This window comes from Solanum dulcamara, chromosome 11, assembly GCF_947179165.1.
Source record: "Solanum dulcamara chromosome 11, daSolDulc1.2, whole genome shotgun sequence".
Lineage (NCBI taxonomy): Eukaryota > Viridiplantae > Streptophyta > Magnoliopsida > Solanales > Solanaceae > Solanum > Solanum dulcamara.
The window spans coordinates 38,706,632-38,722,235 of record NC_077247.1 but is presented as its reverse complement, the minus strand read 5'-3'; the positions used below and the strand labels follow the sequence as shown (position 1 = coordinate 38,722,235).

At 35.8% G+C, this 15,604-nt stretch overlaps 1 protein-coding gene across 2 annotated transcripts in view; it reads right to left on the bottom strand.

Moving 5' to 3' along the window:
• The window catches only part of LOC129872837 (lon protease homolog, mitochondrial-like), a 36,886-nt gene extending 25,454 nt beyond the window's left edge, over positions 1–11,432 (bottom strand). The window contains exons 1-11 of one of the 2 annotated variants that reach the window (XM_055947753.1): positions 8,278–8,358; positions 8,087–8,129; positions 7,864–7,929; positions 7,001–7,192; positions 6,843–6,908; positions 5,511–5,552; positions 5,279–5,401; positions 4,423–4,521; positions 3,888–3,953; positions 3,718–3,804; positions 3,522–3,561 (exon numbers count right to left, since the gene is read on the bottom strand). In XM_055947753.1, the coding sequence (XP_055803728.1) occupies positions 3,522–3,561; positions 3,718–3,804; positions 3,888–3,953; positions 4,423–4,521; positions 5,279–5,401; positions 5,511–5,552; positions 6,843–6,908; positions 7,001–7,192; positions 7,864–7,929; positions 8,087–8,129; positions 8,278–8,345 (892 nt within the window). In that variant the 5' untranslated portion in view covers positions 8,346–8,358. Of the gene's footprint in view, positions 1–3,521; positions 3,562–3,717; positions 3,805–3,887; positions 3,954–4,422; positions 4,522–5,278; positions 5,402–5,510; positions 5,553–6,842; positions 6,909–7,000; positions 7,193–7,863; positions 7,930–8,086; positions 8,130–8,277; positions 8,359–10,941 lie in introns of those variants that run through there. The other variant, XM_055947752.1, reaches the window with a different exon arrangement.
• Positions 11,433–15,604: the final 4,172 nt, after the last annotated feature.

Here is a 15,604-nt window from a genome sequence, read left to right as displayed (position 1 = left end):
TAATTTAGAGTTTAATAAAAAAGATTGTGACTTTAATAATTTTCTCTTAATTGTTTCGTTTTTATTTCTCAAAAAAAGACTCCAATCATATATGATGCCGATAAGGTATAAGTATACCGACGGAGTATCACAGAGATTTAAGCTCAGACCTATATGATACCGATATGGTATCAATACACTAATGGAGTATCACAAAGGATTAATTCATAACAGTGATGTTGACATCATGTGCAAAATAAGAAAGGAGAAAGTGAGGTAAGAGGGTAAATAGTTTTGTTCATGGGTCCATTAAGGGTAAATAGTTTGGGTTGAGTCCAATTTGGGTACATAGTTTCACAATTGGGTCTATTTATGTAAATTTCCCTTCCTAAAAAGGTGGGGGCAAATGAGCTAAAGGTTAGGCCTATTAGCCTAATCACAGAGGTATACAAGATTATAGCTAAGGTGCAGGCAGAGGGGTTAAAGAAGGTGACCAGTAAGCTAGTAAATAAGCACTAGATGGCCTTCATCAAAGGAAGGTAAATTATGGATGTTGCACTCATAGCTAGTGAGTGCATTGACACTAGATTTAAAGGAGGAACCCTGGGCTAATGTGCAAGCTAGATATTGAGAAGGTATATGACCATTTGAACTGGGAGTTTCTAATCAACATCTTAAGGCGGATGGGGTTTGGGTGGAGATGGCTCAAGTGGATGAATTTTTTGCATTAAACCCACTAGGTTCTCCATTCTTGTAAATGGAGAACCAGCTGGGTTTTTTTATGCTACCAGCAGAAAGAGGCCTGAGACAAGGGGACCCTGCATCCCCTTTTCTCTTTATCTTAGTCATGGAAGGTCTAGACAGTTTGATGAGAGTTGCTTCTTAGAATAGCTGGATAAAGGGTTTTCCCATAAAGAACAGGGCAAATGATACAATGGAACTGACACATCTATTGTATGTAGATGACACAGTGGTATTCTGTGAAGCTGAGCAGGAACAAATTTGCTATTTAAGAGTGATCTTGGTGGTTTTTGAAGCATGCTCAGGACTCGGAGTAAATTGGAGAAAGAGTAGTATCTTTCCAATAAAGGATGTGCAACATATTGAGGCTCTTGCAAGTATTCTGAAGTGTAAGGTAGAGGAGCTGCCAACAGTTTACTTAGGAATGCCTTTGGGCTCCAAGCACAAAGCAGAAAAAAATTGGTATGGCATTATTGAGAAAACAGAGAAGGAATTGTCTATATGGAAATCCCAATACCTATCTCCAGGAGGTGGAGTTACACTTATTAATTTAGTGTTGGACTCTTTACCCACTTATGTGATGTCCCTCTTTCCTACTCCTAGTAGAGTAGTGAAGATTCTGGATGCACTTATAAGAAATTTTCTTTGGCAAGGGAACAAGATAGAAAAGGGCTTCAACCTGATTAAATGGCCTATAGTTCAACAAAGCAAGAAAAATTGGAATTGGGAGTGAGGAATTTAAAGGTTCATAACAAGGGGAGAGGAATTTAAAGGTTCATAACAAGAGCCTTCTTTCAAAAATGGTTGTGGAGATATAATCAGGAAGAGCAGGCCCTGTGGAAAGAGATAATACATCATACATTTGGGCAACAGGATTTCTGGTGCACTAGTGAAGTCACTGAAACTTATAGGGTTGGAGTGTGGAGGACCATCAGAAATTTTTGGATGAGTCTCAAGAACAATTCAAAGATAGTGGCAGGCAGAGGGGACAAAACAAAGTTCTGGTCAGATAATTGAAGTGGAAATGAGATTCTAAGGGACCTGTTTACTGGTATTTTTTCAATATGCACAAACTCAGATAGCACGATAGAGGAGATGTGGTCTCCACAGGGCTGAAATATAGTATTTAGAAGGTTGCTCAATGACTGGGAGATTAATAGAGTGGTGGAGCTCTTGAATTTGGTTGGTGGATTCCCTGATAATACTTTCGAGCCAGACAGATTAGCATGGGGACATCCCAAAGATGGGATATTTTCTGTGAACAGACTTTACAACTGGGGGCTCAGAGGAAGTGGAGGTCCACTGGACCTTGGGGCACAATATGGAAAAGTGTGGCACCTACCAAAGTGAAATGCTTCACTTGGTTGGTTGCTAGGGAGAGTTGTCTGACTCATGAAGCAATGCAGAAGAGGGGCATCAATATAGCATCCAGATGCCTCCTCTGTAAAGAGACTCCAAAGACTAACAAGCATCTACTCATGCATTGTAAGGTAACTACACAAGTGTGGTCCCTGTTTACTAGCATAGCCAATGAGTATTGGACTATGCCAGAACACATTTCTAACCTCTTAAGTTGTTGGATCAAAAGGGGAGGCAGCAAGAGTCAGAAAAGCTGGTGGAGAACAATTCCAGCATGTATCTGGTGGACTATATGGAAAAAAAGGAATCAAAGAATTTTTGAGGGAACGGAATGTACACTACAGAAGATCAAATGGAAAGTAAATACTACTATAGGTTTTTCGTGTAAAGAACAGGATATAGAAGAGGAGATCCAATTAGTGGACTTCAAAGGCTCCTTGTAAGTAATTTTTATCCTTGTTCTCCTTTCTTGTAACATCTTTTGGAGGTGGCCAGTATAGCCTTTAATGCTGAGGAATAGAATAAGTTACCAGTTTCCATAAAAAAAAAGTGGAAGAAGCACCTCCATAAGTATTACATTTCCCAACAGAAGCAAAGGAAGAAGAAAAACAAAAAGGAAGTGCATTATAAAGGGAAACAGGAAGGAATTCAAGAGAAACAGAAAAGGTTGAAGGAAAAGGATAAATCCGAATCATAAGCAGTCCATAACTTGATTAAACGACACTGTTGTGCTTACGGAAAATGTGGCCTTACATTAGGGTGTTTGGATAAGCTTTTTTTAAGTGACTTAAAAGCCAAAAGTCAAAAATAGGTAGCTATCTACTTTTGTTTTTTGGCTTTTTTTGTACTTCACTTTGTGTCTTTGCCAAACACCTCTAAAAATTAAGAAGTGCTTAATAGCCAAAAGCACCTAAAAATAAGCCTATCCAAACACCCTATAAGTCCATGTTGAAGTAATTTTGTGCAACATTACCAAATATGCTAGAAAGTAACCTTTCGGATTCTAAGTTAAATGATTCCAAATATTGTCTTATCAAGTTCTTTAGTGAGAAAACCAAAATAATCCCTTATACATACTATGTATTTTAATCCGTCAAATCTTTGGAATGTCTTAAAATAATTTAAGAAGCCGTGTCAATAAAGTTGGTTGGACTGTGTACAACGAAAAAGTCAACCTTCAACTTTCTATCGTAGAAGCCAATAGTAGCCTGAACGATATTCATGCTTCTTGTGGAGAGTCAATTGTAAAAGTAAAAACAACATATAACTCTTACAACAGAAACAACAAAATTGTAAATGGGCTTTTTATGCTACTGCTACAAGGAATTTTACTAGAGCAGTATAATATGTCTCATTGGCCTAACGGGAAAACGTGTCTGGCCGCAATAAATTCAAAAAAAAAGAACATTATCCATTTCAGTAATAATTAAGAGAAAACTAACCAGAAAGAGCTGTCTTGTCATCTGTCTCCAAACCTAGTTCCTGCAATAAGGCAATCAAAATCACAGTCATTGAAAATGCCTGTTTGAGGACTGAAAATCAACTCTTTCATTCATAACAATGAATCAGAACCTCAACATATATAGGAATAAGCATATGTAAGTTTAACTATTAGAAAACTGCACATAATCCACATGCCTTCTTTATGGCCTTTAATTGTTCATTCAACAAATAACGGCGTTGCTCTCCACTTATTTTTTCTTCAATCGCTTTTGCTATTGATTCCTGCAGAAAACAAAGAAGAAGTAAATTTCTAAATGCATGTATAACTACTCATAGTTCTGGTATGCATCTTGACGTGCATTTACCTGAATCTTACTGATCTCCATTTCTTTCTTCACTATCTCCAGAGTAAGTTGCAGTCGTTTATACACCTGATGCAGGTATTATGAGGTTAACTATGAAACAACATACAAGAGACATTCACTTAGTCTTATGTATGCACTATATTTCGATAGCTCAGCGGACAAAAGGAGATCCTTCTGCCAGTGAAGATTGCTTCCAATAATCAGGAAATCAAAAATACAAAAAAACATTGTTATATTTACAACACTCCGAATTGGCGGAAGGATCTATGTCCATTGCTTCCAATGATCAGGAAATCAAAAATACACAAAACATTGTTACATTTTCAACACGGGTGAAGATTGCTTCCTATGATTAGGAAATCAAAATACAAAAGAAACATTGTTATGTTTTCAACACTCTGGATAGGTGGAAGGATCTATGTCCATCCCCACCTTCCTGACCCACCACTTGGTATCCATCTATCAATCTATGTATTGACACAAACTCACATACAGAAACGGTATCTATCGAACTTCTTGAACCACAGGAACTTACGTCTAGCTCTTCAAGCACTTGCTGGCATTGCAGCTGGTTGGCTCCAGATATTGCTGCTCCAAAATCTGCTAACCTTGCATAATTGAAATCACCAATATGCTGCAGCTTCAAGAAGTTAGAATATTGAATGGTGATAAACATAGAAATGCTCATGCAATATATAAAGAAGACCGAGAACTATATGAGTCATTATATAGGCAATAATAATAAAAGAACTTCTATTTTTATCTCCCCTCTAGATGCAAGAATAGCAACATGAACTAAATGCCCTGTCCAAGCAAAGGAACTTTTGAACCAGGAAACGCTAGAAATTACAAGAAATCCTTTTGAGTACTTTCTGTTTCTCCAAGGAGTAGAGAGGATAGGGTAGGGAAAAATTGCAAATATCTAACTCTGTTGAGACCCTATGGTGGAACAACAAGACTATTGATTCCAAAGTTAGTTGTAACAGATTTAAGGCATAGCAAGAAGATCTTCTTAAAATAACACACTTAATGAATTGAGATCTGAACCATTCAGATTCAGACCTTCATGACTTGCAAACAAATGAGGCCTTAGTCTCCTCTTTCAGTAGGGCACCAAATATAAGGCAGAGAATCTAGTCATGGCTTTGAGTACCACCAAGACGAACAACGATCTTCCAAAAAGAACAACATGAAATGCCAAACATAGGGTATGAAGTTAAGCAGAATCCACCATCATTGTGGAGCTTCACACAATAGTGTCGCTCAGACTATCAAAAGGCAAGCATTTAGAGAGGGTAAGAACGTAGAGTAGATTAGCAAATAAAAAAAAATCAGAGTTCTCACCAAATAAAACAATTAGGGTCTAACGTTTAGGAAGAAATGACTCACACCTGGATATAAGTTTGAACATGATCTTTCCAAAGAGAACTTGTCTTCAAAACATCTCGTAGGGTTGATAAAACTTCAAAAGATGTTGCCTTTATAACATCGTCGTCTTTGTTGTACGGCTGCTCCTGCAACATAATTAAGGAAGCAAAACTTGAAATAACTTCAAAACTGAACATCAAGCTTTATGAGTTCATCATTGTTTGGTAGAAAGAAAGCCAAAAAATCGAGGCATGCCTTGAGATGATCAACTTTCACTGTAAGAGGTTCCTCGCTGACCTGCAAATGAATGTCACTGTTTCAATCCTCAAAGTGATACTCTTGTACATTTCACAATATGGTTTATTGAGATCAATATTGAAATAATTTCAGAGGTAACAGTGAACATTCAACAGTGTATCAAATCTAACTGCATAGTCTTCAAATTGTTTCACTAGTACATTGAAGATATTATTTACTGAAATAAAAGAAATAAATACAGAAGGAAATCTGACTGCAAACATAAAACAGTATGTATAATATAAAAGGAGACTTATTATTGAGAGAGCTGAGGGATTGAGACTTAAGTCCAATAAATGAGGATAAGAGGTCCTCAACCACATAATATAAGGAAAAATAAGGAGACCTTTACACCTAAAACCAAGAAGACGACTCTGTACCAAATTAGAGAGCCAATATTTAGGAATCTATTCGAACTTCTAATTGTTTTACTATAACTTTAAGCGCCGATTGCAGTTATTTATTTTCTACATTCAAATCTGTCAAGAACAAATTTCTGGTACGCCCAGCGGGACCAATTATTCAATTTCATCTCTTTCTGACACAATTCAGATTTGCAGACTCCAGAGCCAACTGCTATGGCCTCAAGGAAGGGCTTTGGTCTAGTGGTAAGAGCACAGCATGATATGTGGGTTAAGCGTACGTCATGGATTCGAACCTTGCTGCAGTCAAAAGCTTGGTATTTAGGTGGAGAAGGATAGAGGGGCGGGCCCATTATCCCCGAGTATTGAACGGTACACCACTTGCCCTCGGGGATTTCATTCAAAAATATTGATATTGGAAAAGTCTAGAATTGCATTCAGACCAAATGCATCGACAGTCAAAGACATCAAAGAATTAACTCAATTGCTTTTCTCTTCTACAAATCCGAAGTTAAATAAGAAATACAATCGTATGACTTTACAGGAAACCAGTTGTCCAAAAATTACTACAATATCAGTGTTACTTCCTCTAGCGAAAAGCAACCAAGAATAAATGTGTGTCATTCTATTGGAAACACATTATACACAACAGCAGAAAAACAACTCATTTGGCCTCAAAATGGAAGAGACCTCTATCGCTTAACAGTCCACAGCTTCTCAGTTATATAAAGCCAAAGGAAAAGGACTGTGTATTCAAACACAAAAGGTAGGAAAGAAAGAAAAGTATACAAGTAAATGAACCCAAAATGTCAAATCTACAGTCTTCACAATCAGGAGATTAAGGAAAATATGGTTAAACCAAAAGCATAAGAGGACAAAAAAGAAAATATGGAGCTGCTTATAACAGCAAAACATAAAGCACACTTACCACCTCTGTCATGCGTATCCGCCTGTGACCAATAAGAATAACCTGGTCTCCTTGAATACTTGTTATCTAGCTCATCATAAGTTGCATCAACCTTGATCAGAAACTTCTTCAATTACTAAAACAAAGCACCAGAATACATAAGGAACAACAAAATGTACCTGAGCAAGTGTACCAACTACATGAAGACGGCTAAACAAGTCTTTTCCTTTGAGCTCATAGATGTTTTTTTCTGTATCTGATGCAGACACAACATTAGGATCAGTCCCTTGCTCATCTTTCAAAAGGAAAGCACCAGCATAAGGTGCTTGCCTTTTTCGACTTTCCACCAAGGCTGCTAATACCTTAGGATCCTGCAGTTAAATTTACGCATTATATGGAGTCTCAGATCAATTTGTTGCATGTCATTACAGTACCTTTTATCTTTTTCTGGAAACTAACAAATGCAAAAGAATATTACAACTGAGCAAAAGATGCTCAGTGCTCCAATCTGAAGGTTTTTAGCTTTTCAATCTTACAACTTGAGACAGGAATTTTTCATCGACGAAGTGGCATTCATAAAGTTGAATGCTGGTTTTACAGACTTCAGAGGAAAAAGATAGGCTCCAAAACACTAGTTGAAACAGTACCACTATCAAAAATATGGACCAAAGGATGATACATCACAATGATCCTTCCTGTATCACCTCTATAATTTAATATAAGCATTTTTTTCTGGATAAGAAACCAATTTATTCAAAAATAATAATCAGATGACAGTGATGAAACTTCGTTGATGAAATTATTAAGATCCTTCAATTAAAAATCCCACTAAGCCATGATGACACCTAACCCAACTCGTCAGGCGAATCAATTGTTAATTAACCACAATACAAAGGCAATATGACATGATAAGATGTAATAGAGTAACACACTTGCTACAATCAGCAATTAAATTATTCTCTGAATGCTTGACGTTTTTTATATGAACATCTGGAAGACAAAGTAAGACATAGTTTAACCCGTTCTAGACAAGGTACCATACCTTTACATAAATAGGCATATAAACCCCTGGAAATAATGGTCTGTGAGGAAGTGGCAGAGCTAGAACCTGCACCAAGAAAACACATCATTAAAAAGAATTAAAAAATACAGGCGCGCACTTCATGTATTTTTAGCATGATAAATCACAAAGCCCTTAATTGCAGTCTCACTGATATATCTTATCCAAAGGTAACCAAACAAGAAGGCAAGAAATGGGTAAGCACCTTTAAATCTTCAAACAGATAGAATGATGAGAGAATAAGAAGCCTACAAGAAACGGTATTTTCATTGCATTAGTATTTTTCTTTTTCTAGGGAAGGTTGTTAAGTACCACTTATACATGAATCTTGCATTATCTCAACTAGCAAAATTTGGAATACAGAAATGAACCAAAAGACTGGATGGTAGATAACACCTTCTCTTTTTCAAAAGTGTTCTCTCACCCTGCTCTTTCCTCTTTCTGGTAAAAATCCAAAAATTCATCTTTGATCCCTTCTTTATCTCTATACTAGATATAAGATTATGTTACTTTCTCTATTCAATTTATGTGGCACAAATGTAATTTAGAGTCAATCAAATTTTCATATGTTTTTAGAAATATTTTAAACTGTTAATTATTGTGATTTATAGTACTTTTTACGTATTTTTTACATAATATGTTACTTCTTTTGTCCAAATTTATGTGGGACAAATGAAATTTCGAGAGGCAACCAAATTATATATATTTTAGATATTTTAAGTTGTTAATGGTTATTATAGTATTTTTTACATAATATATGTTACTTCCTTTGTCTGAATTTATTTGGCACAAATAGAATTTTGAGAGTCAATCCTTTTTTTAGATATATTACGTTGTTAATTATTGTAATTTATATCCTCTTTTATATAATTTTCAAATATACAACGGACTTAAAAGAAAAATATGACAAATAAATTAAAATGGGGAGATTGCCCAAAAAAATTCTAATTCTTCTATCTTTATTTTTGCCCTGCTCAATTTAGTTTTATACTAGTTAATATAGTATTTATTTGCCCATAAATAGTGATTTCAATGACATCTGATGCTAGCAAAACGGACATTGGATGAAATTATGGTATGCCAGAACCAACAAAATATTCAGTTATATATGTTTTGTAAAGTTACTTATAATGGTGGTATTACTCGACACAAGCAACATTTGATAGATGGAAACAAAAATGTAAAACAATGTCCAAATTGTCCGACGGGAGTTAGAGAAGAAATAAGGACTAATGTGGAAAAATAAAGTCGCCAGTAATCCAAGATTTCAGATGAGGCAGCAAGAAGAACATGTGGTTAATATTAATGATGATGATGGATGAATATGGTGAAATGATTACTCCCTCAAAAACTCAAAAGATGTCTTCTAGTGGAAGTGCATCGGGGCGGAACGTGACGAAAGGTGCTCTCAATTTCTATTTTTCACAAAAATCACAACAAAAGGGGGCTTTGAAAAGGGAGTAGGATTTGATGAACCCAAGAAAATTCTAAGGGAGCGTGAGGTAAGTGCTTTTGCATTATGGATGTATGACACGGGCTCCCTTTTAATTGTGTTAATTACAAATCATTTGACAAACTCATTGAGGCAATAGGACAACATGGCCCCGGAATGAAACCTTCTACCTTCCATTAAGTTAGAGTTACTCACCTAAAAAGGAAGTGAAGAAAGTGGAAAAAAATTTAAATGAGCATAAAGTGCAATAGACAAAGTTTGGATGTTCCATTATGATGGACAAATGGACGGCACAAAATGGTAAAATGATCATCAATATTTTGGTGAATTCTCCACTCGGTAGTGTATTTCTTGGTTCTGTTGATGCTAGCAATGAATATACCGATACTACCAAAATATACAACTTGTTCGAGAACACTATTAAAAGAAACGGATCGGAAAATATTGTACAAGTTGTCGCCAATAACGCTAGTGAGAATCTTAAAGCAGGAAGCATGATCATCTGCGTACCCACGCATTTATTAGACTCCATGTGCTGCTCGTTCCATCAATTTGATGTTTGGTGAAATATTCAAGATTAACCCATAGGCTTCACGTAATATCACTCTCCTATCCTCTTTCTTTATAGTTAATATTTAATACTTATTAGCTACTAATTACTATAATATTACTTTAACTGGTTTTAATTAGTCCATCAAGATCCATTCTAACATTAGTGAAAGGTCGTTGTTGTTGAACTTGATGAGAAAATTCACCAATGAAAAAAATTTGGTGAAACCGGCCAAGACAAGATTTGCAACGGCCAACTTGACTTTGAAAGCTATGTACAAACAAAAGAAAAACTTGAGAATTTTAATCCTCTCAACTGAATGGACTTCAAGTACATTTGCAAAGGAAACTTTGGGGAAACAAGTTGCCAACCTTCTTTGAAATTCTTTGAAAACAAAATGTTGTTCTTTGAAAACAAAATGTTGAAGACCTTCATAACATGATATGAGGACAATTCAAGGTAGGGAAGGCCATTTACTAAAGAATAATGAGTATACGAATAAACTAGAAAATATGATCTTTGTGATCCACCTTTTTTTATTTTAAAAGCTAAGTTAACTTATTAACCAACCATCCCTTTCTATTTCCCTAATCTTGACGTAGTGTTGTAACCAAAGTAAATTATTTTAATATGAATTTAATTCCAATTCTTGGTTAGTGCCAACCACAAAGAATTGAAATTTCATCATATGTGGTCATGCTTGCATCTATATGTACAAATTTGAATAACAATGTTTAAAATATGCCACAACTATCCAATGCAAACATAACACTAACACTCATTTTACATCTTTTTTGGTGCACAAGCTCACATGATGACAGAGTCTTTAGGTTGGGAAATCAAATTACCAGCCACCAAATATTCTCTTGTGTATTTGTAAATGATGAACCAGGAAAATACTTAACACACTGGTGTTAGCACCAAACATGTTAGTTTATGGGGGTCAAGTGTAAATTGAAGTAAGAAGTGCAAAGACACATGTAAATCTAATTGGTTCGTTGCCAAGACCTAGTGCAAAGTAAGTATTACTTTTTTTCTGCTGGAAATGTAGACTAACCGTTAGGCAATCTTCAGGCCTAAATACAGTGGGAACAATAGCTGCGGAAGCCTTCGAATCAGCATCTCCACCTTCCCTTTCGCCCTCGAGCTGCTTGGCCTCGGAATTTGGTTCGGACTCATCAGTAGAATCCGAACAAAAGAATCGCCGATACAAATAGGGGCCTCTACGGTTTGAACTTCTTAGGGAACCTAAAACCTGAAGCAACGGCGTATTCGACTCAGAGCCACGCCGAACTTGAGTGACGGCGGGGAAACGATTTTGCAGACATGAGGATGTCAGAACCTTCAACATGGCGGTAATAATGGAAAAAAACGAGTATGAATTGGGGATGTTGATGGGAAAATGGGGGTTGACTATTCGCATCCTAGTTTCGGCTAGTTCAAGTAGGGACTGAAAATCGCCATTGATGAACCCTACGGCGGCGAACCATTTCACGGCGTCGCTATTTCACGGCGTCGGCTGAGTTATAAGGTACCAAGGACTCAGCTAAAACCCTCTATAAACCCTCCAAGCTAAACAAATTACCGATTTTGTCCTTCAGTTTTTTTAAAGTCTATAGACTACTAAATTCGCTATGAATAGTCCCAAATAAATAGGTCGTAGATTATTTGGTTTTGTTTGAAATAAAAGGACCATGGTCCATTTTGATTTTTTTAAAAAAAATAAACATATTTGGGACTATTGATATTGAATTTAGTAGTCTATAGACTTTAAAAAAATTGAAGGACAAAATCGGTAATTTGTTTAGCTTGGAGGGTTTATAGAGGGTTTTAGTTGTGAGTTACAAAACGACTTCCTCCACTAAGCTCGTCAATGGTGGTTTTCAGTCCCTACTTGAACTAGCCGAAACTAGGATGTGAATAGTCAACCCCCATTTTCCCATCAACATCCCCAATTCATACTAGTTTTTTTCCATTATTACCGCCCATGTTGAAGGTTCTGACATCCTCATGTCTGCAAAATCGTTTCCCCGCCGTCACTCAAGTTCGGCGTGGCTCTGAGTCGAATACGCCGTTGCTTCAGGTTTTAGGTTCCCTAAGAAGTTCAAACCGTAGAGGCCCCTATTTGTATCGGCGATTCTTTTGTTCGGATTCTACTGATGAGTCCGAACCAAATTCCGAGGCCAAGCAGCTTGAGGGCGAAAGGGAAGGTGGAGATGCTGATTCGAAGGCTTCCGCAGCTATTGTTCCCACTGTATTTAGGCCTGAAGATTGCCTAACGGTTAGTCTACATTTCCAGCAGAAAAAAAGTAATACTTACTTTGCACTAGGTCTTGGCAACGAACCAATTAGATTTACATGTGTCTTTGCACTTCTTACTTCAATTTACACTTGACCCCCATAAACTAACATGTTTGGTGCTAACACCAGTGTGTTAAGTATTTTCCTGGTTCATCATTTACAAATACACAAGAGAATATTTGGTGGCTGGTAATTTGATTTCCCAACCTAAAGACTCTGTCATCACGTGAGCTTGTGCACCAAAAAAGATGTAAAATGAGTGTTACTGTTATGTTTGCATTGGGTAGTTGTGGCATAATTTAAACATTGTTATTCAAATTTGTACATATAGATGCAAGCATGACCACATATGATGAAATTTCAATTCTTTGTGGTTGGCATTAACCAAGAATTGGAATTAATTTCATATTAAAATAATTTACTTTGGTTACAACACTATGTCAAGATTAGGGCAATAGAAAGGGATGGTTGGTTAATAAGTTAACTTAGCTTTTAAAATAAAAAAGGTGGATCACAAAGATCATATTTTCTAGTTTACTCGTATACTCATTATTCTTTAGTAAATGGCCTTCCCTACCATGAATTGTCCTCATATCATGTTATGAAGGTCTTCAACATTTTGTTTTCAAAGAACAACATTTTTTTTTCAAAGAATTTCAAAGAAGGTTGGCAACTTGTTTCCCCAAAGTTTCCTTTGCAAATCTACTTGAAGTCCATTCAGTTGAGAGGATTATTAAATGTTTATCATGATAATTTATATAGAGATCATGCCTATAGGAATATTTTGAGGTTATTATGTCATAGAAATCATGTATATATGATTTAATATATTAACATCTTAATAAATATAGAAACCATGCATATAAAATTTAAATAAGTTTTCATTCTGTTATTTTTATCATACCTATAGAACTTTAGTAAATTAATTATTTATGGATCATGCCTATATTACTCGCCACAATTTCAGCTTGTTACTAATTAGAAACCATATTCATAGGATTTTATTAAAGTCTTTAGTTAATAATTAAAGTTGTCAAGAATGTGTTTCTTTTATCATAATTAAACTAGTAAGTGAAATTACCTTTGCATGTCTAATAATAGAATTAAGCTCCCACATCCCTTAAGGTTCGTGTTATGCTTTGTGTGTTTGATTGTCACACACAACCTATTATGACCTCTACGATTTGTTTCTGTTTTCAAGCATGCTAATAATTAATTTAAAGGCATATTTGAGACATTTATGTGTTAAATGTCGTCCTATTTGTTTTGTTTGACAATGTGTCTAATTAGGAGCCTATATTTTCTTTTAGTCTAAAACCTATCCTAATAGTATGTCCAATGCCTCTTGAACATTATGTTGGGACGCTAGACATCTTTTAGGACGTTAGTTTTATTATTTCTTTTATATTGCTTTAGAATTATAAATATAAATGAACCTAGGAGGAGTAGGGGTAAGTAGACCCCTCATAAATGATGAAAGGTGATTCGGGGATACTTTATGTATTTTGTCTTACGCTGATCCGAGTAGGATTAATTTACTTTAGTTTGCTAATCTTTTAATTATTTTTTTTAATATTTAATATTTTTGTTTGTATTTATTTGGGGTAGTTTAAATAATAAAAAATGATTATTTTCCTTCTATATCTAATTGTGCAAATTTCTATCTTCTCGCTTGTCTATTCTATTTTATTAATAATTAATGTTATTTGTTTTCTTTATATTTTCTTTATCACCTTAGCTTTCATTAGTTAATAAATAAGAGACCTTTATTTGATATTTCTTTCATTAGTTAATAAATAAGAGACCTTATTTGATATTTTTTAACCCCCACATAATTTATAAGATTCGGCCAAGACCCACATTTGTGGACCTCGAAATGTGCCTAACACATTCCTTTTGAGATGATTCGAACCCTTACCCGAACTCTGGTTGCAATTAACCCTTTAAGATTAATATAGAATAGAATGGTGCCCTAACACGCCTTTAATTTGTTAGGTGGCGACTCTTCGCTTTTTAAATCCTAAAAGGAGTTGTCACATCGTTGCAAATCCGTTTTGAGAAACATGGGGCGCGACAGTCAACACCATTGAACAGATTGCAGTCAATACAACAACGGAAGACTACCCAGTTTGGGAGCCAGATAAAACTGGAATGTTCACATGCATATCGGCTTGGCACATAGTGAGGAAGAAGAAAGGAGGCAGCCTCACCAGTGAGAAGATTTGGCATAAGAGCATCCCCTTTAAAATCTCTTTCTTTATGTACATACCTATTAGGAATAAGATAACTACTGATGTGGTCCTTAAATAACCTGGCATTGTGATTGCTTCCATGTGTTCTTGCTGCTCAACTTACAAGGAGGAAACAAATGAGCATCTTTTTGCTTATCGATGTCTCTGACTAATATCGTGGTGGAATCTGATTCACTATTGATTGTAAATATGATCAACATGAGAATGAAGGCGCACTGGCAAATAAAAAGTATAATAGAGCAAATTTGGGAGACTGCTAAGAGTAACCTTTCATTTTATGCATATTTATAGAGAAGGCAATGCTGTCGCTGATTACCTCGCTAACCACGGAGTAACTACTATGAAATGCAATATCTTCAACGAAGTTGTTTCCTTACCAAGACAAGTTAAAACTTCTTTGAAGTTGGATCAAGATAGGGTGGAAAATTTCAGATTTAGACCAAAGAAGAAATCCTTCGTTGTTCATGGTGGTACCTGAGAACATTTTCTATTATTCCATTGCGACATATTTGTATGTAATAGTTCCTAACCACACTGTTAACATTGCTACAGCCAAAGATGTGATTTATGTTCCCTGGCCTGGTTATATCAATCATGTTGCCCCTAGATTGGTTTCAATCAATCTACACTATGTATCGGAGGCTAAGGTCTATATCCTCCTCCGTGTAATTACTATTTTTGGAATGAGCAGGTTGGAGTCATGCCTAACTCCTCCATCGCAAAGATGGAACTTTGATTAAAAAAAAGTAGGTGGAAGATAAAACTCATTTACTTCTTTAAGGAAAGAGACCTCACTCCTCAAGGGTTACAAAATTGACAAGACGAGACACGGCAATATCCCTCCCAACTTTGTCCTAATCAACTGATGGTAGAACATCACCTATGTTGAAAGGGAAGACAGGTAAAAAGTTTGTACTAATTTTCAAACAAGAAGTGAGACCTTGGGAAGTAGAATGTGAATTATTTTTTGGGGTTTGGCTACTCTCAACTGTTCTATCAATGCCAATTTAACAAATTAATCGATGAAATCATCAGTGTCAATACTTTTCATTTGTAGCAGAATTTAATCGTCGATACTGTACTATGCAAGTTACAATTAAAATAGAAAAGGAAAGAGAGCAAGACAAATTGCAGTGTCCAAAAAAGACTACACACATCAATACTAGC